This window comes from Dendroctonus ponderosae, unplaced genomic scaffold (genome assembly GCF_020466585.1).
Source record: "Dendroctonus ponderosae isolate FM_Combo_2020 unplaced genomic scaffold, Dpon_F_20191213v2 Dpon_F_20191213_28, whole genome shotgun sequence".
NCBI lineage: Eukaryota > Metazoa > Arthropoda > Insecta > Coleoptera > Curculionidae > Dendroctonus > Dendroctonus ponderosae.
Genome location: NW_026018488.1, coordinates 68,353 through 95,726, shown reverse-complemented (window position 1 = coordinate 95,726; position 27,374 = coordinate 68,353). Strand labels below are relative to the sequence as shown.

The 27,374-nt window shown below is 32.3% G+C and overlaps 1 protein-coding gene across 1 annotated transcript in view; it reads left to right on the top strand.

The window, feature by feature from the left end:
* Positions 1–27,374, top strand: part of LOC109536861 (neural-cadherin-like) — a 36,238-nt gene that overhangs the window by 4,259 nt on the left and 4,605 nt on the right. The window contains exons 2-6 of the mRNA XM_048664489.1: positions 1,808–2,046; positions 6,439–6,628; positions 10,526–10,767; positions 23,522–23,725; positions 23,788–23,952. Coding sequence (XP_048520446.1) covers positions 1,808–2,046; positions 6,439–6,628; positions 10,526–10,767; positions 23,522–23,725; positions 23,788–23,952 — 1,040 coding nt within the window. The remainder of the gene's footprint in view (positions 1–1,807; positions 2,047–6,438; positions 6,629–10,525; positions 10,768–23,521; positions 23,726–23,787; positions 23,953–27,374) is intronic.

Genomic DNA, 27,374 nt, shown 5'->3' with positions numbered 1-27,374 from the left:
ACAGTGTTAACCAGGCCTACCTAATAAAACATATTGAATTGAAGCTCAATTTCTATCAAACTTATCACAACATGAGATGTTTAAAAAAAGTTGAATTATGCAATAAAGGCCTAAAAGGATAAATGGAGAAAAGCTAAACCATTCAAGTTCTGTCCACGATATCTAGATGATCTCAGACGTTCCAGATAAGGCATTTAAAATGGTCTCAGAACTCTCCGGAGCTTCATAAATAGTGGGCTTGAAACTTAACATGGCCAAAACCCAATTGCCTATGCCAATACCATGAATAATCACCGACGTTTCGTTTCACTAATAGATGTTTGCCTCGGAAATATTAACATTCACACAAAATACTGCCAATAAAACAATTAACATAATTAACGAGTCCTGGAGAGGTCTAAGTTAGGCATGCCATCGCGAGAAAAAAATGCGAAATAAACAACTACATAGAAGCACAAAACTTACGGATGCAATAGGGAGTCTTCCACTTATGGAACTGGGCCGACCACGTCGCAAAAATGACATATAAAATATGGACGAAAATATTAGAATGGCGATCCAGAGCCAATACACATAAATCATGAAAAACTGTCGATTGATAAGGATTTCCTCAAAACGGCCGGATAACGATAGTGGAAGGCCCCTAAGATTGTGGCAGTGCACGAGACAAGCTGTATATGATGACAATGATGATAAATCTAACGTCTGTCTGTTAATATACCGTTTAATTTTCTTCGCAGTCGCAAAAATTCTAATTAACCTCATTAACTCAAGCAGCATAATCTCATAGAGACATTTTCCGAGCTTTTTCTAGCTAGTTGCTTCCTAGGCAAATTCCGTTAGAACGTCACTTCATTTTGGCAAATTTATGAAAAAAATGCCTTTCTTTCAAGATTTTTCTACTTCCTTTTTAATTTCAGACTACAAAATTAACATTTAAGCCAGGAGGAGTAAGTCTTGATGTTTGATATAAAATGACAACTTGAAAACATCCCAGTAGAAATATTGAATTTATCATGATAAAAGATCCGATTTCCCAATAGCTTACAATGTCTATTTACAAGTATTCTAGAGGTGCTGGTTCTAAGAAATATTTATGTTGGGCAAATAGATGTAACCAGCATATTTTTATATCTGGTCCATTTGAAGTTGAAATTCGATGCCATTTATCAATTCCATGCAAGGTAAAATTGATGATTTCGTTACCCTGTACGTAAATTCCAGTTCCCCGCAAATGCTCCATTCTACTGTGATCAGTGTCGAATATATTGAATTTTCCACATTGCAAATTGGGCATAAATTTCCTATAATATCTCTGAAAATTATACCTCTCTGGAATCATGCCGCAAATTTTGTCATCCATCACAGTGAAGGAAAGGTTTTCATTTAAATAGCAATTTCGTCACCATAATGCAGTTGGTAGTAACTAATTTCAAAATGTTGCGCCCAAAAAATCCGATTGAATTTTGGATTTTACAGTATCATTTGAAGTGTCCGATATTTGCTACTAGATGCTACATGAGATTACGAACGAAAACGTAATAATAAATAATTCAATGGTAAATTACTGGGAGCAGAGTACTTGTGGGTTTGGGTTAGAAATAATTGTAATTATAGCTAAGAAAACAAAATTTGCTAGAATTAACCATTATAACGCAGAAACTATGTTGTATTGTTACTTCATAGTTGTACGCAATTAATTGTAACGAATCAACAAATAGATGAATATACTCAGTCCCTCTGCAGTCCTATAAAAGGTGTAGTCTCTTTCAATTTTTGCAAGTGCTCACCAAAGGTATTATTTTAGATGCCAGGCCGGCTATCGGCTTCAAGACGGTAATTGTGCCAATGTAAATGAATGCGATTGGCTTCCATGCACAAACGGGGGTAGATGTGTTGATCATAATCCACCCTTAAGATATGAGTGCGTCTGCCCTTCAGGGCACACAGGATTAAACTGCGAGCTGGAATTGGCCTCAGCAGGAGCAATTTTACCTTCCAAAGACTTTATATTAACTGTTATAGGGTGTCTGATGGGACTTTTGGGTATGTATTCAGTTTGGACTTGCCTGAGAATGTAAGCCTTATTTTACTTCACTATATTGTGTAAATTTATCATCAAATTTAATGCATTTTTCAACTACAATTTTAACCTAATCGTCTTAATATATGCGTTGCCTGCTTGTGAGAAATGTAAAGTTTCCATTCAATTCAGAATTTCTCAACCCCCATTCAACTTCGGCTAATTTAGTTAAATAGGGAAAAAGTGAATATCCAATTGGAATATAATTTGTTAAAAATGTAATTACAAACTAATCAAACTAGAGTCAAGTCATAACTAGTTTCAGGGTATATCTAATTTAAAGTTCCAACTCTCCGGTCTAGGCAAACTAGTGTGACTATAAACTTTTAAACTTAGTGAACGTTGTCTCCTAAAACTTGTTTTACAGTGAATTAGAAATGCTCGAACTTCATTTTTAAATTAAATTACGCTCAGTTGTCAGAAACAAAAAATAATTTAAAATTTGTTTCCCTTTGTTTGCCTAAAGTGAACAATCAAAGGTTATAAAAACTATTTTAATTTCCTCAGTGGAATCAGTGCAAAATGTATAGAAGCAGAAGGTTTATTCAAAATATAAATCAATAATACATCAGTGATATCTTATCAATTACCCTTGGAGCTCTGATAATATTTCGCATGTAAAAAATCCAATTTTCCCAAATTCACTGGAGCATAAAAACCGATTACAGCACGACTCGCTCTAGTAACTGTTTTCGACATTTGAATAAATAACTCCTATTTTTTAGATTTTACTTCTTTGTCTTGCCCCATTTACTGTGAGTTGACTGAAGTTTGTTTAAATCTTTTACTTAGAAACTCGAATATATTGCAACCGATTGATCGCAAGCATAAGAATTCATTTTATGAAATAAATTTGGATATGAGATGTACATCTGCAGCTACAGTTGCAACAGTACCATACCGCTTTCCATGTTCATTTTCATAAGTTATTTATTCATTTTGCTTCTAAAGATGACATATTGCAAGTGGCCTACAGTGCCACATTTCCGATTTTCTTGCTTTAAAATCAATCAAAATTTGGATCTAGTTAATGAATATGAAATGAAAATTAAATTATTTTTTAAGAAGCTTAGGTAATCATGAATCTTGGATAAATAATAATTAAGGCGTTTTAAAGATATATAGATCAGGAAAAATTGTACGAAATTGATAAATTGTGCTAGTAGCTAACAACACTTACTTGATCTTAATGACTATTGTGTTTTTATAATTTATAAATCTAATATACGATGTATTAGATTATACTTGACTTGCTTTCGCTTACAAACGTTCTCTGGAAGTTTTTTCTTTTCTTTTTTTCCAAAATTTATTAACTTCGCAAATTTTCACTGTCCTACAAATGGACTTGCTTAACGCATTTTTTTAATATTCCTGATTACCTTCAATTCATCGATTCGATCAAAAGTTATTTGATTTAGAACCAAGAAAATCGAAAATGTGACATTGTGTGGCGAGTTTTAAATGATTCCATTTGTTTAAGTGCTAGCTCCAACGCTTTCGTGTGGCTGGGTAAGCTAGCCGTGTTTAAATTTTTGGATAAGAAGGCACTTGTATAGTATTTAATCAAACTGTATATATTAGTACAGCCAGGTAGGCTCGAGTATTCTTAGTGGTACAAATCGTTTTTACAACTTTCTTCTTCTTCAAAAGGATGAGGGATGCCACCCTTATATAGGCAACCACCTCTACCGTAATTTTGCCCAACTAGGCGGCGTTGCCAACCCCTATTCTTTATTTAATTAATTAACAGATCGATGAGAGTCATAAATTGTGAATATCAGTGACAAAATGGACATAAGCGAGAAGCTTTGAATGAAGGTGATAAATCAGCCTATTTGAGTTAAACCTCAGCGACTTTGAATAAATGATGTAAAAATAGATCATTAGTCGTCACCAATAAAGCTTAAATATGCATTTAGATAAAATGCAAATACGACTGAGGGAAGCAAAGTGAAAGAACTCTGAAGTTACTATAAAAAAAATTTGTTCTGAATTAATATCGTTCAGTTTACATTTGAGATCTTTGTTCAACGATGGTTCACTGAAAGGTGGTGGTGGTGAAAATATGTAATTCCTAACGTTTTCGAACGGAAACTTTTAAAGTTTTCCCCATTTTGTTGAGTCTGACGCTAAAACTTTAAAGGCGTGAAAACTCTGGAGGATGCAACAGTAGCCAGTTCGATGTCTTATCCGCACTCACTTAATTGTCATTGAATTAATTTCCATATTTTCTTTTGTTAATAGTTATTCATCTAACTAAAGATCAAACTGTTGGAAACAAATGGAACAAAGTAAATACCTACTTTAAGATATATCTCATTGAGTAATTTTTTTTGTAAACAAGTCAGAAGTTTGATGCAGACTTAGCTGGGACGGTAAATAACTGAAACTAAATGGAATGGCCCAACAGTAAAATAAGTTTTTAAGTAAAACAGTAAGGTATTTTACTAGCAACTTAGAATGCCGGAAAAAGAATAGTAAAAAAATTGATCTGTTTGAGTTCAGTATTGAGCCGATGGTTGTCTAGTTCTTATAGATACCACGAAATTATTGGTAATTCTTCGTTTGAATAATCCACCCGTTCTTAAGTGCGAAGGATATTTTCAGAAGGAATTTTTTTTGTATACTTAAACGCGGTGCAACCTGTGCTCTCGCTAGCATTTATTTAGGGTCGCCATCGTAACAGGTTTCTAAATACTCAATCTAACTAAATCAATTATTACTGCAGGGTAGAATCTTTAGCTGGCGCAGTGCAGCGCAAATGGCTTGGTGCGCCAACCTAACCCACCGGCGCGGTAACTCAGTTCCGTTCCTGGTAAAATTTTGACGACCTTATTTTTTGTTGTTCTTAGATTTATTTTAAGGGCTATTAATTAATAATATTTTTAAATGTTCTTCAGAATATCAGAATTTTCCAGTTGTAGCAAATTTTCCAAAGTTTCACTTAAGGTGATTTCCGCGAAAAAATATAAAATAAATTTTATTAAAACATTCGTCTTCTTCGTCGCATTGTAGTCTTGAAAGTCTTGAAATTTGAAAAATTTAAAAAACTTTTTCCGGTTTCGAATTTGCGCCAAAAATCAAATATCTACGCAAGAAACGCATTATTTTCTAACGTTTTACTTAAAAATACTGACAATATTCAGCCATTTCCTGTGAAAAATTATAAATGAAATTTTGTTGTAAAATTTTTTCTCAAACTGTATGCTACTTCGAATTTTCGACAAACCCCACCTGTTAGGCCTAATTAATTTTAGAATGTTTTAAAGTGTTGCAATTGTGATGTATTTTAGTGTGTGATATGATGAGGCTGTTGACGAACTGTGATCTTTTAAATTAATAAAAAATTTTGAACTATCTGTTATTTTATAAAAACTGATGATGGTGGAAAAATACACCGAAACGTATTTTAATCGATAAATAGAGAAAATAAATGACTGAAACCCAGGAATTAATTTTGATTTAGAGTTGAAACACGGTCAGGAAAGTATGTACAATCATTGATAATAAGGGTGATTTCAATCAGTCATCAAATTATCAATAATGTATTCGACTAAATATTAGTAATGTATTGTAAATCAATACTTCCAATTCACCGATCAGTGTCCACAAAAAATATGCTTGGAAAAGGTCCACGACTAAATCTGAATCTAAATTTGCCGGAGTATAATGAATATTGAATTTCAAATAATTTTTTAAACCAAATAGATCATCCTCTGAATTGTTTTGGAATATTATATAGATGAATTATCATGGAATTTTTATTACTTACGTCTTAGTAAGTATGCACTTTTATTGTTGAAACCAATTAAAGGCACGAGTCCATGAAGTTCTTGTGCTGCAAAAAAACAAAAAAATTCTGAGGTAAAAGGTTTGGAATGAAACCTTATCGGAGATTTTTTCCTTCAATATATTTCACTAATCAAATATATTTTCACTGATACTCGTTGACATAACATAACAGCTTCATTCAATCGTATCTTTAATTATTTTTTAATAACCTCTATGCTATATTAAATTGATCTTTCATCAGAAATATATTTTCTGGAATGCAAGCAAAATAATTTATTATCAAGTTGCTAACTTAGTCGTGGTCAAATATAATGGATGCGTACAATCCGTCATCTTCTTAGTTAACAACCCTCTGCAATACCTATTTTTCCAATGCCAGTTCTTTCCCATGAACATCCAGAATCCCAATTACGATCGACTAAATTAAATTAAAATCCTAACAAGAGAGTCGACTCAATTTCTCCACATTATTGAGTTTTCGCAGAATAGAAAACTATTTGTGAATTAAGCCTTATATTTTTTCAGCAAACAATTAATATACTGAAGGACATATTATTTTACAGGATGTTTGGATGATGTCCGACTAGAAGGTAAACACCTGCCGCTGCCACCAGCCATGAATGGTACTCAATGGGGTCAGGCAACTATGGCCAGGAACCTGGACCGTGGATGTTCGTCCAATAAACCCTGTGCCAATGTTATCTGTCCAGAGCCTTTCGAATGTGTTGATTTGTGGAACGACTACGAATGCACGTAAGTATTGATTGGTTTCATTAATAAAACATTCCATAATTATTACTGAATGTTGTATGAGGCAATATTCATAATTAGGAATACTGACTAAAATTGTGTCCAGGTGGATAATTTATGAGGATTGGTACACGTTATTATCGTGTAGTGTGTAGTTTTAAACAGCTTAAGTAAATGAATTTACATATTCCAGTAAACACAGGCAAATGCACACAAACTTTTCACAACAGAATACGAGGTTACACCTATTTTCAGTTGCAAAGGTACTGAGTACGTTCCCATTTAAATATGTCTTTATGTTTTAGTAATACCCCAAGACTCATGCACAAAGTATTGATTTTTGAAACGAACTATTTTCCACTTAGTTCAATGTAAATATCACAAAGTATACATTTTATTTATGTACTAAAATACTATTAATTCAGACGTAAGCAGCATTGCTGCTCTTCGAATCAGATACATGAAAGGGATGCTTGAGAATGAGTTCAATGACCATTGTGCCTGGCCGGAATTAGCATTTCCAAACATAAAGAAACTGTTGTAGTTAATAAGCATTAACTCGGTGCCATTCGTCCCACTTTACAATAGGTACTCAAATATTCCGGTTTTATATCTACATTTATTATCTTGTTAAAACAATAACCAATTGTCTAAATGATCACAAAGTAAAGCTGCAATAACGCTCATTGCAGAAAGCTAACAAAAAGATATCTTCCCGTCGGTCTCATCAAAATGAAAGAATTTTAAAATTGTTTTCTCTGTATTCACAAGCGTAGCAATAAAACTAAATTAAAAGAATTACGTCGTAAAAGAATGTTTTATTTGAAATATTTGCAAATTATATTAGCTTCTTAAAAAAGGAAATTTTATTAGAATATCGCAGATCACAAGAAACGATATGAAAACAAACTGAATAATCACATAAGTGTGTAATGTAAGAGCGTATTTTCATAGACATAAACTCACTTTTGGGACCGTTTGCTTTAATTCATTTTACTCATTCATTAACTTGTAAGTCTTATTTAGCAATAAAAATTGATATTTTCGCATTTGCTTATATCTCAGCTAATTCCTAATTGGCGTGAAGGTTTTAGTGTTTATCTAACTTAAATCCTATTATTTTTCAGTAAAAATGAAGGCCTCATAAGAAGGGGCATTTGCTTGTAAACTATTGAAAGCACATTTTATTTGAGAGCGATTTAATTCAAGATTTTGTTTAATTGCATTTTAACCTTCATAAGCAGGATTGGTTTTGTAAATAACAATTAAGTTTTGACTGCAAAAATGTATTCAAGAAATTGGCTTAAAACAAAAACCTTCCTACATATGTTTTTAAAAATTCAGCATTTTCTATAAAAAAAGGGATGAGCACAGTTCAAATTTTAATTTAAAAAAGTAATTTTTATTAATATCAGATATATTCTTTCGATACTGCATTTCTAAAAGGCATGACGAATTCTTGGGGTGTGTGATGTACTTTTCATTATTTGATTTACTTTCTTGTGTAGTATGTAGAGGTATAGTTTTGTCTTGGTTTTGGGAGTGTTTTTGTCATTCCCGTCAATATTTTGGCTTTATTAATCTCTTTTTGCTTCGTTTGTGTTATTTTATTTGATTTTCTTGGCAATATATTGTACTTACATACATCGGGATTACACCATTCAATGTGAGTGTTAATGAGTCAGTTGTGTGCGAAAATATAACATTACAATGGACAGAGCTAAATAACCAGAACACAAACAATTTCACAAACACTCAACCACTAGCACAGTACGATTCTACAGTTTAAGACTCAAGAGTCTCCGATATAGGTATTGAAAACTTTACTTATAATCATGTTGTAATATTTAGAGAAATTTATAAAATATTGAAGCAAAAGTCTGTTTTATGATAATTGTAATAGTGCCCTCATTTCAATGAAATTAATTCTATTCACTTTAATTTTTTTTTCATACATCCGTTCTGTATATATTTCATAGATTAGTTAGAAATCGAAAAGCACATGAGCCGATTAATAAAATGAAGTTAAAATCCGAGCAGAAATAACTCCATATCAATTCCTCATATGTCATACACAAATGTTCCATTGGTTTTGCTATCAGCGCAGGCTAAAAACTTGCCTATTAGAAGAAAATTTACAGTTTTCCAGCAATGGGTTTACAGACGAATAATCATACAATTTAGGAGAGAGGGGAAAAAGGAGAGAAACGATTTAACTGAAATTTAACTAAAATTTTAAGGAATTGGTGTTTAGAAAGGTAACGTTGCACTGTTTGCAAAGGTGAAACTTGACTAATTTAATAATTTCTGTACCTCACATTGCTGAAAGCGTCTCCAAAAACAATATTCTTATTTGGGACATGACATGGTCCTCAACTAATGTGACAAAATTCATTACATATTGCTTAATATTATAATAATGTGGTGTTTCAGACAAGGTAGTCTTATCCAAAAATTAATAGTTTCTTATGTGAGGGAGTCAAAATGTAAATACAATTATTGTTTTTGTTACAAAACTCTTTACCAGTTTTACTGATTTCTATTACCGAAAAATGTGTGTTTGGAGCTTTTTCAGATCGATGAATTCAAATTTACATTTAATTGCTGCAATGGTCTGAAGCCATTTAAAACGCCAACATTTTTTTGGGTTTTAAAATATCGTTTTTTTGTTATTGTTTGTTTTGTGTAGTTGGTTCAAGTTGATGTGTCTCACATTTTTTGAGATACTGCAAACTGAAACCTCGAGTGATTTTTTGAAATAGGTTACCCAAGTTAGGCCTCTAAATACAAGAAAAATTATGCTCAAATTTTCAATAAAGCCAAACGTAACAAACATTAATCATTATTTATTTTGGCCCGATAAGAAGAAGAAAGAAGAAAAAAAGACTCAGGATCAACAATTATGTCATAATAATTGTGGAATTGAACCCCTCTGACTCCAACACATTTATTAACCCTTTTAATAAATAATTGTCATATTGGCAAAAAATTATTGTTTCGGATGACTTCTGAAACTGAAAACTTCTGAAATTTGTTACTTATAAACACAAACGATCGGGAGTTTCTTGTTGAACTTTCTCGAAATGAGTTATGTCCGGGCATTTTCAATAAATTCAACATAATAGTGGACGTTAAACGACTAGAAGTAAAACAAATTTTGTCCATGGCCGACAAAAACGCCAATTTTCGACAATATGAAGAACCAAGTTTTCGTTGGTTTAAAAAATCACTGGATGTTTCAATGTGAAACATCTCGAAAACGGTGAGACATCAACTTGAACCAAATACACTTTTTATACTTATAAATACCGGAGAACAAAATAGTGCCAACAGAAAAGCGGCATTTTCAAGCACCAGAAATTTCTGATGTTTTAAATATATCCAGACTATCGCAGCTAGCGCTCTTCAGAACCTACAAGCTAAGTAATTTATATTCCTCTGTCTGGAAAAACCCCAAAAGCGAAATTATTACTTGTTCAGAATACAATATACCATATGTAATCGTAGCCCAACGTTAGGAGTAAAAATTAAATAATACTGTTTGCTTTCAAGTATTGCTAAATATTGACAATAGCTTGAAATTAATTGAATTTTAGTTGTTAAATCACTTGCACCCTTGTTTATTCTATTACTCTTGCTCTAATCAAGTTGGAATAAAGCCGTGCTGGTGCAACAATTATTTATTCGTGCATTTTAATTACAATATCTATTAGAAAAGGAATTTTAAAGTTTTTTCCATAGATATATTTATATATTATAAAATGTAAATGATATCTACAAATGAAGAACCACGTCTCTGCTTCTAAAATCAATGAGAACATTTTTTCAAATCATGACTTATAGATTATTTTCATTCTGTTTAATTTGGGATCAAATATTATGTACTATTATGTACTGCAGCTGTGGAGAGGGTCGAATTATGTCGGCTGATTCTAAAGACTGCACCGACAAGGACGAATGTATCGATCTTCCGTGTCTAAATGGAGGAACGTGTATCAACTTGGAGCCAAATTTGAGGTACAGATGTAACTGTCCAGATGGTTTCTGGGGCGAAAACTGCGAACTAATTCAAGAAGGACAGACGCTAAAATTGTCGATGGGTGCCCTAGCCGCCATTCTGGTGTGCCTGTTGATTATCTTAAGTGAGCAAACGAATTCATGTTTACTTTGAATAGCAGTTGGTAATTTAGGAGGACTCTCGAGCAAATAATCCAGTAGAATTGTGCAAGTTAATAGTATTTTTTGAGAAGAAGGAAGAAATCTCCAAATTTTACCACTGCTATATCTGAAAGCACTTACATTTATTAACGCACCTATAGCATAAAGAATACGCATGTAGACTAGTGCATGTTTGTTGATTGTATGTGGTAAATGTTATGATAAAGTTGGAATATAAATAGGGACTTAAAAGTCTCACTCGCCAGTTGTCCGAAGTTTCAGGACTCCAGACTGAAAAACTAATTATTTGTTTGTAGGAAAGAAAACCGACAAAATTTAACTCCTTTAATTCGCCTCAACAGTTGTTCAATGCAATTGGAAATTTTATAAACTTTAAGTACCTAACTCTTCAACAGGAAAACTTCCAAATCTATTTATAAATCTGTTTATACTGGAGTTCTCAGAAAGTAAGAAACAGTGTTACGGAAACACAATATAGATAATTAAAATTCGACTCACAGTGCCACTATAAACTTTGAAACAACTTTATGAAACTTTACACGCTAACTGTTTTACAGTTAGTGTTGCATCGGTTTTGCATGCAGATAAAATATACATTGTTCCAGGAGTTGAATTACTATCTTATCCTAAAGTTTTCAGCGTACAAGATCTAACATGCGCATAGGCTATGCCATTAAATGTGCCCGCGATGAGGTGTCCAAGTTGATAATTATGTAAATTTCGCGAAAACTACACCGATCATGTTTCAGTTATCTAGTTTAATTTCTCATCCGAGGCGTTTATTTCATTGTTTGCAGGAACTACTTTGTGCATTACAACGCATAAAGATATCTCATTATTTGCTATTTTAAGTTGATCAGAAAGTCTCTAAAACAAGCAGCAGCACTGCTGCTAAATTCCCAGATTAGCCTTTTGCGTCTAGAGTATCTCCTAATTTATTCTAAACGAGAAAAGTTGCTTAAGTCAAATTGAAAATCAGAGATGTACAAAATATGCATAAAAGCTTACTAGAACCACGATTTGGTACTCTAAACAGGATGTCCCAAATTTACTTCCCACCTCCAGCGTTAGGATGTATGAGGTAACTATAATTTCGTTAGAAAAAAATTAAGAGAATTAGAAGCGCAATTTACAGTGCAGCACAGTGAGACGCGATTTGTTGTTAACGCAAAAAGTTTATCGCTTAAAGCAAAAATGTCAAAATTTTACTGTATGTATTTACTTTTTGAAGCAAGTGCTTGTTCGCATGGTAATATTTCCAAAGACAAATTTTAAGATTCAACTTAACGAAAGTCAAAAACAACTAAACGAAAAGCGCTCCAAACGTTCTTGACGAATTTAATTTTACATTTGGAGCCATTTATATGTGTATGCATTTCAATCAGCTGCAGTCACTAAAGTCATTAATACACAACGTGAGAACTGAAAATAATTACAGATTAATTTTGCGTTTCTAAAAATAATGTGTAAAGAAACAACACGCGAAGAAATCACTTAAAAATAGAACTGTTGCTCAACTCGAAAATTTTCAATTCGAAAACGAAATTTCAACTAATCAAAACTGTCTTTTAAAACTTCTGACTTCAAGAATTATTCAAAATTTAAGCTGGAGCTTAATTTTATTATCTTATTGTTTAACTCCAGTGCTCCAGGCCAATCTGATGCTGGGAAATGACCAGAAAGTGGTATAATGCATAACATTTTGGTTTAATGTTGTATATCATATCAAATATCGCCTTTTATTTGAAGTTTAAACCAAGAGCTCAATCGGAACTAAATTCACACTATAGTTAAGCTTACTGTTTACTGCCGAATACTGCAGAATATTTTTCTCTATTAATGTGGCAATTTCCGAGTTTTTGTGAATATTTTACCATTTTTGTGAAACACAGTAATGTAGCAAAAAGATTAAGTTGATAAATTAAGTGGATGATCTTATTGAATTATTACTCCACCCGATATAAATGAATGTGTTCGGAGAAAAATCTTAAAAAATGTATCGCATACATAAGTAAAGCAACTGTACATGAACTCTTAGGATATTGTTTTGTAAACTCGAGTAAACGAATAAAAAAGTAGGCAACAACAATATCAAATAATTCTAGGCTAGCACATTGGAAGACGATACACACAAAAATGCATTTTTGTTACAAGTAACAAAACTTAATAGGTACTAATATTCAATTATTGCACCCATAGTTAACAGCAACTGAGAAAGTTGCCTGATAAAGTTCTGCAAATTTCGGACACCATTTTTAAGTTTTTGAGATGAGACGCAATTCTGTAATACATCTTAACATTATATTGATAAATAACATGGGTGCGATAAGAAAATACAAATTTATGATTATCTCGACCCACCTATAGTTATTGAACATTCAAATTGTGTTAATACATTTTCAAGCTATGTATTTAAACTAAAAAACTTAAAAGCATTTCCACGTTTCTACTAGGCATTAATTTAGCTACAAGTGTTTTTCAAAAAGTCTCAAAGTTTATCAATGTCATTCTTTCTAAATGTATACTTTAACCAAAAAATAATCTTGTATAAAATATGTACGCCACATTAAAGTAAAGTTGAAAACAAAACAGATAAAACAATGTTAAAAAGCACAGCCCGTTCACACTTTCTCTGTAGATTAATATTTCTGTACACAATAAAGACATCGTAAACGCAAAAGTAATACCAAAAACAGTAAAGGAAATTGAATTGCTTCAAACACATAAAAAATATCAAATAACACGTTATTTTGATTTATTTTCCTGACTGCGTGTAATTGTTTTTTTTCTTTCCTGGGTTTCAGTCAAAATGTGAATTTTTTTTTTCATTTTGTTTATTTCATAAACCTATAATTAGAAAACATTAGATTCTTTTAGGGCTTAGCTGTCTTGAAACTATTCAATCAAATGTGAGGTTTCAAGTCAGGCAAGACCTAAAAGAATCTAATGTTTCCCAATTATGGGTTTGTGTTGAATTTTAAATCTGATGAAGGCGCTATTGTCTCGCCAAAACGTTATATGAAGTAAACGATATGAAACAAAAACGATTTCGCATTTTGACTGAAACCCAGGAAAGGAAAAATATAATAACACCAACACGTTATTAAAAATAAGTGAATCTTGCTTACACATTTAAACAGAGGCAATTTTAAAATAAAAATGTTTTTGCTTTTTTTTTCTAATTTTTTATACGCCAAATTTTAAGTCGAATTTGACCACTAAATTAATCCTGACAAACAAAACCAAGTTTTATCCAATATGCATTGCTCATCAAATGAACAATAATTAACAATATGCCGTAGGGAAATGATTTGGAATTAAAACAATTTCAATAATGAAAGTACAAAGGCATATTCTCGGAATTTGAATTACCAAAAGGACAACCGTGATTTTCGGAATTAGCAAATGAAAATAACAACTGATCGCTGGAAAATTATTAAGGAAAACAATGGAAAGATCGATGAGAGTCATAAATTGTGAATATCAGTGACAAAATGGACATAAGCGAGAAGCTTTGAATGAAGGTGATAAATCAGCCTATTTGAGTTAAACCTCAGCGACTTTGAATAAATGATGTAAAAATAGATCATTAGTCGTCACCAATAAAGCTTAAATATGCATTTAGATAAAATGCAAATACGACTGAGGGAAGCAAAGTGAAAGAACTCTGAAGTTACTATAAAAAAAATTTGTTCTGAATTAATATCGTTCAGTTTACATTTGAGATCTTTGTTCAACGATGGTTCACTGAAAGGTGGTGGTGGTGAAAATATGTAATTCCTAACGTTTTCGAACGGAAACTTTTAAAGTTTTCCCCATTTTGTTGAGTCTGACGCTAAAACTTTAAAGGCGTGAAAACTCTGGAGGATGCAACAGTAGCCAGTTCGATGTCTTATCCGCACTCACTTAATTGTCATTGAATTAATTTCCATATTTTCTTTTGTTAATAGTTATTCATCTAACTAAAGATCAAACTGTTGGAAACAAATGGAACAAAGTAAATACCTACTTTAAGATATATCTCATTGAGTAATTTTTTTTGTAAACAAGTCAGAAGTTTGATGCAGACTTAGCTGGGACGGTAAATAACTGAAACTAAATGGAATGGCCCAACAGTAAAATAAGTTTTTAAGTAAAACAGTAAGGTATTTTACTAGCAACTTAGAATGCCGGAAAAAGAATAGTAAAAAAATTGATCTGTTTGAGTTCAGTATTGAGCCGATGGTTGTCTAGTTCTTATAGATACCACGAAATTATTGGTAATTCTTCGTTTGAATAATCCACCCGTTCTTAAGTGCGAAGGATATTTTCAGAAGGAATTTTTTTTGTATACTTAAACGCGGTGCAACCTGTGCTCTCGCTAGCATTTATTTAGGGTCGCCATCGTAACAGGTTTCTAAATACTCAATCTAACTAAATCAATTATTACTGCAGGGTAGAATCTTTAGCTGGCGCAGTGCAGCGCAAATGGCTTGGTGCGCCAACCTAACCCACCGGCGCGGTAACTCAGTTCCGTTCCTGGTAAAATTTTGACGACCTTATTTTTTGTTGTTCTTAGATTTATTTTAAGGGCTATTAATTAATAATATTTTTAAATGTTCTTCAGAATATCAGAATTTTCCAGTTGTAGCAAATTTTCCAAAGTTTCACTTAAGGTGATTTCCGCGAAAAAATATAAAATAAATTTTATTAAAACATTCGTCTTCTTCGTCGCATTGTAGTCTTGAAAGTCTTGAAATTTGAAAAATTTAAAAAACTTTTTCCGGTTTCGAATTTGCGCCAAAAATCAAATATCTACGCAAGAAACGCATTATTTTCTAACGTTTTACTTAAAAATACTGACAATATTCAGCCATTTCCTGTGAAAAATTATAAATGAAATTTTGTTGTAAAATTTTTTCTCAAACTGTATGCTACTTCGAATTTTCGACAAACCCCTAATCATTTTTTTGGGTTTTTTTCTCAAAAATATTTTCTCAAGCAAAACAGGCGAATATTTATAATCAATTATTTGGAAAACTCGTCACCCTCATCGCTTTGAAGAATTTTTAAGGCTCTTCAAAACTTCCAGTTTTTCCCGTTTTAGGTCAAAAACCAAACAGTCAGTACTTTCAAACAAACGTTACTGGGAAAATTTTGATGATCCTTTGTTTTAGATGTTACACTTTAATAAATGACTTATAAATCATTAACCGATGAGTTAAAACTGATTAACTCAGAGAGCGACAACAACTCAAAAGCGCAACTCAACACAGTGTTAACCAGGCCTACCTAATAAAACATATTGAATTGAAGCTCAATTTCTATCAAACTTATCACAACATGAGATGTTTAAAAAAAGTTGAATTATGCAATAAAGGCCTAAAAGGATAAATGGAGAAAAGCTAAACCATTCAAGTTCTGTCCACGATATCTAGATGATCTCAGACGTTCCAGATAAGGCATTTAAAATGGTCTCAGAACTCTCCGGAGCTTCATAAATAGTGGGCTTGAAACTTAACATGGCCAAAACCCAATTGCCTATGCCAATACCATGAATAATCACCGACGTTTCGTTTCACTAATAGATGTTTGCCTCGGAAATATTAACATTCACACAAAATACTGCCAATAAAACAATTAACATAATTAACGAGTCCTGGAGAGGTCTAAGTTAGGCATGCCATCGCGAGAAAAAAATGCGAAATAAACAACTACATAGAAGCACAAAACTTACGGATGCAATAGGGAGTCTTCCACTTATGGAACTGGGCCGACCACGTCGCAAAAATGACATATAAAATATGGACGAAAATATTAGAATGGCGATCCAGAGCCAATACACATAAATCATGAAAAACTGTCGATTGATAAGGATTTCCTCAAAACGGCCGGATAACGATAGTGGAAGGCCCCTAAGATTGTGGCAGTGCACGAGACAAGCTGTATATGATGACAATGATGATAAATCTAACGTCTGTCTGTTAATATACCGTTTAATTTTCTTCGCAGTCGCAAAAATTCTAATTAACCTCATTAACTCAAGCAGCATAATCTCATAGAGACATTTTCCGAGCTTTTTCTAGCTAGTTGCTTCCTAGGCAAATTCCGTTAGAACGTCACTTCATTTTGGCAAATTTATGAAAAAAATGCCTTTCTTTCAAGATTTTTCTACTTCCTTTTTAATTTCAGACTACAAAATTAACATTTAAGCCAGGAGGAGTAAGTCTTGATGTTTGATATAAAATGACAACTTGAAAACATCCCAGTAGAAATATTGAATTTATCATGATAAAAGATCCGATTTCCCAATAGCTTACAATGTCTATTTACAAGTATTCTAGAGGTGCTGGTTCTAAGAAATATTTATGTTGGGCAAATAGATGTAACCAGCATATTTTTATATCTGGTCCATTTGAAGTTGAAATTCGATGCCATTTATCAATTCCATGCAAGGTAAAATTGATGATTTCGTTACCCTGTACGTAAATTCCAGTTCCCCGCAAATGCTCCATTCTACTGTGATCAGTGTCGAATATATTGAATTTTCCACATTGCAAATTGGGCATAAATTTCCTATAATATCTCTGAAAATTATACCTCTCTGGAATCATGCCGCAAATTTTGTCATCCATCACAGTGAAGGAAAGGTTTTCATTTAAATAGCAATTTCGTCACCATAATGCAGTTGGTAGTAACTAATTTCAAAATGTTGCGCCCAAAAAATCCGATTGAATTTTGGATTTTACAGTATCATTTGAAGTGTCCGATATTTGCTACTAGATGCTACATGAGATTACGAACGAAAACGTAATAATAAATAATTCAATGGTAAATTACTGGGAGCAGAGTACTTGTGGGTTTGGGTTAGAAATAATTGTAATTATAGCTAAGAAAACAAAATTTGCTAGAATTAACCATTATAACGCAGAAACTATGTTGTATTGTTACTTCATAGTTGTACGCAATTAATTGTAACGAATCAACAAATAGATGAATATACTCAGTCCCTCTGCAGTCCTATAAAAGGTGTAGTCTCTTTCAATTTTTGCAAGTGCTCACCAAAGGTATTATTTTAGATGCCAGGCCGGCTATCGGCTTCAAGACGGTAATTGTGCCAATGTAAATGAATGCGATTGGCTTCCATGCACAAACGGGGGTAGATGTGTTGATCATAATCCACCCTTAAGATATGAGTGCGTCTGCCCTTCAGGGCACACAGGATTAAACTGCGAGCTGGAATTGGCCTCAGCAGGAGCAATTTTACCTTCCAAAGACTTTATATTAACTGTTATAGGGTGTCTGATGGGACTTTTGGGTATGTATTCAGTTTGGACTTGCCTGAGAATGTAAGCCTTATTTTACTTCACTATATTGTGTAAATTTATCATCAAATTTAATGCATTTTTCAACTACAATTTTAACCTAATCGTCTTAATATATGCGTTGCCTGCTTGTGAGAAATGTAAAGTTTCCATTCAATTCAGAATTTCTCAACCCCCATTCAACTTCGGCTAATTTAGTTAAATAGGGAAAAAGTGAATATCCAATTGGAATATAATTTGTTAAAAATGTAATTACAAACTAATCAAACTAGAGTCAAGTCATAACTAGTTTCAGGGTATATCTAATTTAAAGTTCCAACTCTCCGGTCTAGGCAAACTAGTGTGACTATAAACTTTTAAACTTAGTGAACGTTGTCTCCTAAAACTTGTTTTACAGTGAATTAGAAATGCTCGAACTTCATTTTTAAATTAAATTACGCTCAGTTGTCAGAAACAAAAAATAATTTAAAATTTGTTTCCCTTTGTTTGCCTAAAGTGAACAATCAAAGGTTATAAAAACTATTTTAATTTCCTCAGTGGAATCAGTGCAAAATGTATAGAAGCAGAAGGTTTATTCAAAATATAAATCAATAATACATCAGTGATATCTTATCAATTACCCTTGGAGCTCTGATAATATTTCGCATGTAAAAAATCCAATTTTCCCAAATTCACTGGAGCATAAAAACCGATTACAGCACGACTCGCTCTAGTAACTGTTTTCGACATTTGAATAAATAACTCCTATTTTTTAGATTTTACTTCTTTGTCTTGCCCCATTTACTGTGAGTTGACTGAAGTTTGTTTAAATCTTTTACTTAGAAACTCGAATATATTGCAACCGATTGATCGCAAGCATAAGAATTCATTTTATGAAATAAATTTGGATATGAGATGTACATCTGCAGCTACAGTTGCAACAGTACCATACCGCTTTCCATGTTCATTTTCATAAGTTATTTATTCATTTTGCTTCTAAAGATGACATATTGCAAGTGGCCTACAGTGCCACATTTCCGATTTTCTTGCTTTAAAATCAATCAAAATTTGGATCTAGTTAATGAATATGAAATGAAAATTAAATTATTTTTTAAGAAGCTTAGGTAATCATGAATCTTGGATAAATAATAATTAAGGCGTTTTAAAGATATATAGATCGGGAAAAATTGTACGAAATTGATAAATTGTGCTAGTAGCTAACAACACTTACTTGATCTTAATGACTATTGTGTTTTTATAATTTGTAAATCTAATATACGATGTATTAGATTATACCTGACTTGCTTTAGCTTACAAACGTTCTCTGGAAGTTTTTTCTTTTCTTTTTTTCCAAAATTTATTAACTTCGCAAATTTTCACTGACCTACAAATGGACTTGCTTAATGCATTTTTTTAATATTCCTGATTACCTGCAATTCATCGATTCGATCAAAAGTTATTTGATTTAGAACCAAGAAAAACGAAAATGTGACACTGTGTGGCGAGTTTTAAATGATTCCATTTAATGGAGCTTTTGTAAAACAACTTATTACACCAAAAGCTTCAAAAATGCTGCAAAAATTATATTGTTTTGCGTTGCGATATCGCATATTCTGGGCTGATTTTGAGTAGTTTAAATCAGCCGGAACAATGCAACTGATTATTTACTGTGATTCGTATAATAAAAGAAATAATTATTATATGTGAGGAATAAGCTTTATCGATAGCAACTAGACAATAAATAGTTATCGACTGAATAGTTAATTATACCTAAACTCAAAATTCGTCATATAGGGTTGACACCCACACTCTTGTTAATAAAAACACTTAAAGTATGCATAAAATTTACGGTAAATTTTCCAAATAGAGATTCGATTATTCCTTGGAAATATTGACCCAAAGATAACAAATAATGCTGATGCTTTCAGTGGAATTAAAGGCACATAAACGAACAGTTTCCTTCACTATACATGTTTAAATACATATACACGTTTAAAAAGCAAATCGATTTCTACATTAAAAATTCAGTGTAGTTAAAAAATAATTTCAGCAAATGTTTTAAATGAAACAAATAAGTGAAATTATTATTATTTCAAACAATAACTTACTAAAGATTTATATAAAACATTAATATTTTGAACCGACCCAACCAATAGCTGTTGTTGATCCTCTAAATGTTTTATGGTTGCACTTACTAACTTTAAATCACTTTTACTAAAACAAATATTATTTAGGTCTCTGTTTTCAGTCAGTTCTCTATTTTCTATATCGGCATGAAATTCTTGTCGGGTAGATAAGTTTCATTTGAAAAATTTCCAAGGTTTAATCACCTAGTTGGATACTTTGGGTCATATAAGGCGCAGCATCGCAAATCGTTAGCAACATTTTTTCATATGGCACAGGTTTATGATGGTAAGAGTCTATTAAGGTTCCATTTATAAATCTGGAAACCGTGTTGTTATTTGTTGCTTCCAGTTCTCTTGAGCAAATGAAATATCTTGCATCTATAGTTTCGTCTACAGTAAGCTAAATGTTGTTGTTACCTAGTAATGTCTTTCTCTAAAAATTCTCAAATTATATACGTTGATGTTGTTCGTCTTATTAAAACAAACATATAAAAAGCCGCAAATAAACCCAAAAAATTTAAATCAGCACAAAAAAGACAAAAAGGCATTAAATATTCTATCAAATGACAAAGTTTTGCACATTTTGCTCCCACTGATTAACAAACGCATATTGCTTTTATTATTTACCAAAAACCTATTGCCTAGAAATCCAGACTGTAATAATTACTGTAAATATAAATTTGAGTGCACGTGTTGGTTCGACGATTTTACGTTGATGATTTATTTATTTTTTAAATTACTGCTGTGACACAGTTAAGTTTAACATTTACATTTGCCTATTGTTATTTGAAAAATCGATTTAAGCTTTATTAAGTTGATTATTTAAGCGTTATTCAAAATTGATTTGGAATTTACCTTTAATAAATAGCCTTTGTGTGTCAGTATTGGATCTCAACTTTCCCACTTTATTATGTCTCTAACGTGCCTTATTTAAAGGGTGCAATTAACCCGAAGAACATTTTGCGAAAGGAAATAGTCGAAAACAACAACAGTTGTTCAGAAATCCCATAAGACTCTGTAACGACTTAGTTTTTGCAATATCGTCTGATTTTGGGAGCTAGTGAACGTAAATCTTCATGGAAGTTAGTTTCACTCCATCCTTTAAGACTTTTAAAAAGGGCAAAACAGCAGAACGAGTAAATTTACTGCTTAAATTTAAACTTTAAAGCGAATAAGCATCCTTTGAAACCACTCTCTCGACTCCATTTCTCAGTCACGGTGCGCCACTTTTAATTCCATTGTTGGGTTTATGTAAAGAAAAGTCATCAGCGTTGTAAGAAACGAAGACTTTCTCACCCGTGAAACTTGAAACTTTGGAAAATAGAACATATAATAATAACAGCATTTTTTTATGGAACAGAATTTCTAGCTATTTCACAGAAATCCGTGTCAATCAAATTTACTAGACGTTCATAATTTATCCGTGTATGACGCACATCATACTTTGCTCTAACAAATAATTAGTGTTACTGCTTCTTACAACATAAAGTCTCAAGACTTAAATTTTAGATTTGAAATGCCTTATATGTATATCCTGCTTAAATCTAATTATTTAATCACTGTGAAAGTGTGTCTTAAAAAGGATCAATGTTTATATGTATAAGATTTGCCTTCAAAATTGAAATTGCTTTGTGATGCTTAAGTTGCAGCAAGCTGTAAGAGTGGATGTTGTTTTTTTGGGCGTCAGCGAAAATGTGTAAGGTGAATAAAGCGAAGTCATAAATTACTGAATTATAAAGAGAATAAATTACATCGATTAAATAACAATTTTGATCCAATCTAACTAATTTTACAGAACTGGATTTGATTATAAGTTTGTATTTCCGATTTAAATAAGGAATTGTAAAAATACACCGCTAATGAACGAAATTCTGACTTTCAATATGCACACACCAAAACAGTAATAGGAAACCAGGCTATTTGAGTATTACCACCATCGAAGACATTTCAATCCGATTTTATCTCTGCTAATTGATTCCTAGTCTCCAACCGGATACATTTAAACCGGCTTGTATCTTGCCTTTCTAATACTGGCTTTAGATGCTTTAGTCGCTCTTCCAATTTCACTTTAGAGGCTTTACACCGTCCAACCTGCATATTCTCCGACCACAAAAATTAATTTTCCACAGCTGCATAGCTTTTCAAAGTCTCGTACTCAGCTTATAATTACTCTCAGGAAGCTGATATTTGCTCTTCACGTCAGGCTTGCCCAAAGCATTTTTTGAATTTATCTGCTTTGACTTGAAAATGAGAAAACCTCACTGCACGGGAATTCAATCTATCCATTATTTCCATCTCGCAATTTTCTCATCAATCGAGACAGTGCGAATTTGAAAGTTGTGTTTTTGGGACAAGCTATATATTAATGAGCTTTCGATTTTTGATAAAATATTAGTTGTTGTGTTTTTGATATATGTTTTGCTTTAATTAAGTATTTGTAATTTTTCATTAAATGGACAAGTAAATATGGCAAAGCTGCTTTACAAATTCTGCTAATTGTTGATTTATAGCATATTAGTAATTGAGTTGTCGAATTAGAAATAATCCGAACAGAGCAAACTGATCTAAAACCTTTGAAAAATGTACTACTATTATTAAACATTGCGAAATAATGAGTTGCCTTCGGTCTTCTGCATGTTTATCTGCTTAATCTCAAGAAAAGTGTGTTCATTTAAATGTATCAATACATTACAATGTTGAACTATTGCCAGCTTACTCGGATATGAAAGTGTACTCCTGCTGTTATTATAATAAACCTGTATTATAACAAAAGTACAAACTAACAAACTGGTTTTCAAGAAGTCTTTCGTGATGCTTTTATTGGTGATAACTGAAACCTGAATGACACTAATTAAATTCTTCATAAAGAAAATTCAGTGCCTGGTTATGAATACTGGAGTGTTAGCAAAGTTATATTAAATTTGTGCTTACAGATTTTCCTCAGTTTCAACTTTTACTCGATTTTAAGTGGCAATGACAGCAACTTACTTGGGATTAGTTTCTAAAATATGGTACTTGACATATTTCATACACTTTCCAAGTTTTGACACCATAAGTTTCGGACACAAAGTATATAATAATGGGTTGTCGAGCATATTGGTAAAGTTGTATTTAAAATAATAACTTTGTCGCAACAAGATTTGCGGGTTAAAAACACATTTTAGTTATTTGCATCGAAAATAATGTTATGTTTTACGAATTCATAGTTTTGAAAAATATTCGTTGAATGTAAATATATGCAAGCACTATTTTTGCATGTAATTTGATTTCGCTTGTTACATCTACTAATAACAGTTTTTTTTCTATAGTTCTGGTTTTGGTTTTCGTTGTCTATAATCGACGCAGAGAAGCCCACATCAAATATCCCGGACCGGATGATGACGTAAGAGAAAACATTATCAACTATGACGATGAAGGAGGTGGCGAAGATGATATGACCGCTTTCGATATTACACCCCTCCAAATTCCCATTAATGGACCTCACCCCGAAATGGACCCGAGCAAACTTGCATGTAAGAATTTAGTGGAATTCACGTATTTATAATATAATTTATTTTATGTTGTATCTTTGCAGTTAGCATGCTTGTCCCCGGCCAAGAACTAAACGTGGGAACCTTCATTGAAGACCACAAGAAGCGAGCTGATAGTGATCCAAACGCACCGCCCTTTGACGATTTGCGAAACTATGCGTATGAAGGAGGAGGTAGCACTGCTGGATCTCTCAGCTCTTTAGCCTCAGGTAGGTTTCATTACTGTTAGCTACCAAGGTTGCATCAGTTCGTTTAGATCACATCAATGAAACACTAGTCAATTAAATTAAAATAATGAATGGTTAGAAAGTTAACTTTAAATTGAGCAAATTGCGTTAATTACTAATAACCAATATTCTCATTGATTTAAAAAAGTTTTAAACTTTTACATTAAATTGCAGGAGAACATATTATTTTGAGTCGTACTTAATATATTATTTTTGTTAACTGCGGACAGACAGCAGTTACTCCTATATGGCATAAGAATCAAGTATGTGTTTAGTTGCTATCGCCTCCAGCTTAATAAATCAACTAAATATTATATTTATCGTTTATTTACTTTATAATTATTTATTTATGCAGTCACTGGCATAATGTTCAATTAGTGCACAACCCTTGGCTTCCAATTGTACATACAAACTAAACGTGAATGTTATGTGAAAGGCTGGCATAAGATAACGTTTCCTAAATCTCTTCGGTCTGGAGCTTTTATAGCTTGTTTAAAATATACGGGATAAAAGTGTTGTGCTATTCTAAAAATTTTATAGTTGTTTATATTATAAAAATACGGCATCGTTGAGTGAAGTCAAATATGCACGTTTTGGAGTCTGGTACATTGGTTTCGAAATATTTTCCTCAGAAACACCAGAACCAAGGGCGGATCCAGAAGGGGTATGTTGGGTTTATATCAACTAATAATAATGATTCTAACTTCATAGGCAATTTAAGAAAATAATTTTAAGAAAAAAAACAGTCGGTTTGTGGGATAATGAATTCTGAATGTCATCAACCGCTCAACTGTTCCATTTGCGCATACCTCCACTTCCTGCCAGTAACTTCCTTAAATCTCAAGACATTTGAAAAGTTCTAAAACCTCAAAAAATGCCAAAAAAAGTAGCTGTGAAAACTATTCCAGCCTCAAATTCGAAAGCAGCAACAGCAAGTAGTAAAACGAGCTGGAACTAGGAGAGTGTGCAACCTTTTGAAGAAACAATCTTTGAGAAGTTAATATTAGTTGGAAAAGTTGACATTTATGACGACTTTAATGCCGAATTGACGATTTTCCAAGCAAAATATTATCAGTGCATTTAAGGCCGAGTACCCGAATTTTTCAACGAATATCATTTTTTGCTTACAGAGGCTCCTTTTTTAAATTGTGGTTTAGCTCTAAGTGTCGTTTTTTGCGTGTACATGATACATAAAGTAATATTTAATTGCAGCTAAATGTCTCAAAATCGAATGGGGCATTAGCTCTGAAGTGCCTTTTTTCATCACTCAGTCAAGCTCTTAGCGTGGTGACAATATTCAAGTTATAATTCAAATATTTACATATTTAATACTGTTGAAAACAATCGCTTAGAATTAAGGTCTAAATTCGTATTTAGCAGTATTTCTTGCGTTTATGTTCCCATCGCTGCCTCAGGTTAATGTGGAACCTTTTATTGCGCCAAGTGAATAAGAAGACGCTGTTCCTAATGCATAGAAGCACTTGAAAAATTTACCTGTTTCGTTAGCGCTATAATTTCGAAAAAGCCGTTGTATAAAATTTGCCTCATAAAATCTCCAAATCTGTACATGCACAAAATTTCATTAAAATATTCCAAGGGGTTTCCGCAATATTAAAAAATATAATTTTTTTAATTAATACTTTAACAGATACAGTAATTTACTTTGTAATTAATTATTCGGGAACTTCATTCGCCCGCATCACTGGTACCTACGTATGAAATTCAAGTTTCGGTAGTAAAACATATAACAGTTATTGCATATTTATTAATAATTTTTAATGTACTTTCGAAAGTAAAAAGGGTGCAGAAAGAGCTGAAGGAATGTTAATAACATTTATGAAAACTTGGTTTCATTGTAGACTTTTGCAAGGAATGCATCAATACCCTGTAATAGAAAAACATTTGAAGAAAAGTTAAATAATATAGAGTCTAAAAAATTATTACGTTAAAAGCTAGAAGACAAACGGTAATAAGACACTGTCACAAATCATAAATTATCTATATGAAAGCAAAAATTTTAAGCAGTAACGACACCAGAATTCCCATGTAGTTAATTATACTTTTTAAACCGCATTGCCCTCGTATTTTGTTAAACTAAGACGTATCTCTTAATTCACCATTCAGCAACTAACAAACTTGACCTCATAAATTAATTTTAAAAATAAGACAAATTCGAGATACAAGACTGCTTCTCTGACAAAAATGACCAATGATAAGCCGTCGAGTTATCCGGAAGCCATCTAACACTGCATTTTGAACAAGACTATGTGATTTCATACTACGCTACATGTCACTACGCTAAAAGATATGAGCTGAAACCAAATTTTAGAATAATTGTTTAAAAATGTATACGTACTTAATTTGTTATTTACCTATTTGTCTAAGTCTAACATGGCTTTGAACTCTAAAATGACAATTGCCTTGGTGAAGTTAATTTCTTTTTGATCTTTCTTCATAATTAACTTCACAATACAAAACTTGTCTTTCCAGTTTTTAGCCTTTAGGTTTAGTGGATTTTAACCGCCTGGCCGTTACTATAAGTATGAATCTGAACTAGTGGGCTGCGAAAACATTTGCTTGACATGCCCGTTACTTTATACTTTTTTTTAAGATTCGATAAAATGGAAAAACGTTACTTTTAAAAAATGTGAGGACCTTTTTTTTAGGTGTTAAAATAAAGTTTACTAGAAATCAACTCAAAAATAAATCAAGTGTTCCGTTAAAATTTGTGGGTTTGTAAAGTGTTCCATTATTGGTGAGTTTGGGAAACCCTAGGGATACGAAGATCTTATAATAACCTCACGTCAAAACCAATATACCTACTTTCTGATTTATTAAATCATTAAATGACGCTCAATTAAATAGCTATAAAAAGTGACAATCACCAAAAATTATCAAATAATTGCTTGAAAACTTGCGTTGTGTTATTTTATCCGTACATATAGAAAAATACATCATTTTAACACTTAAATTATATGAGTTGGAGGAAAAATACGCGTACTTACAAAGACAATATGAGTAGTTTATATGACCAACTTAATTCAAACATTGCTGACTGTATTGTTCTAAATATATTCTTTAAGTTATAAATTACCTTTGCATGCTGTTAGGTGAAACTGTTTCAAAAAGCATTTAACTAAAAATCCGATAGTAAGAAAAAATCTTATGTGAGCCTTCCACTAGTAAATCAATATATACAGAGTGACCATTTTCTGAATCTTTGTATGGGTAACTTTTACATTTTTCTTTTGAAGTTTTACGCCAACAAAAGGAGAAAAACATACAGACAGTTATATCGTTAAATTCAGAAAAAATAAGGATTTTAAAAGGTCCACAGCCAACTATGATTACCATTGAAAAAAAATAAATTTATTTTTTATCTCGTAAATCAAGTTGACTATGAC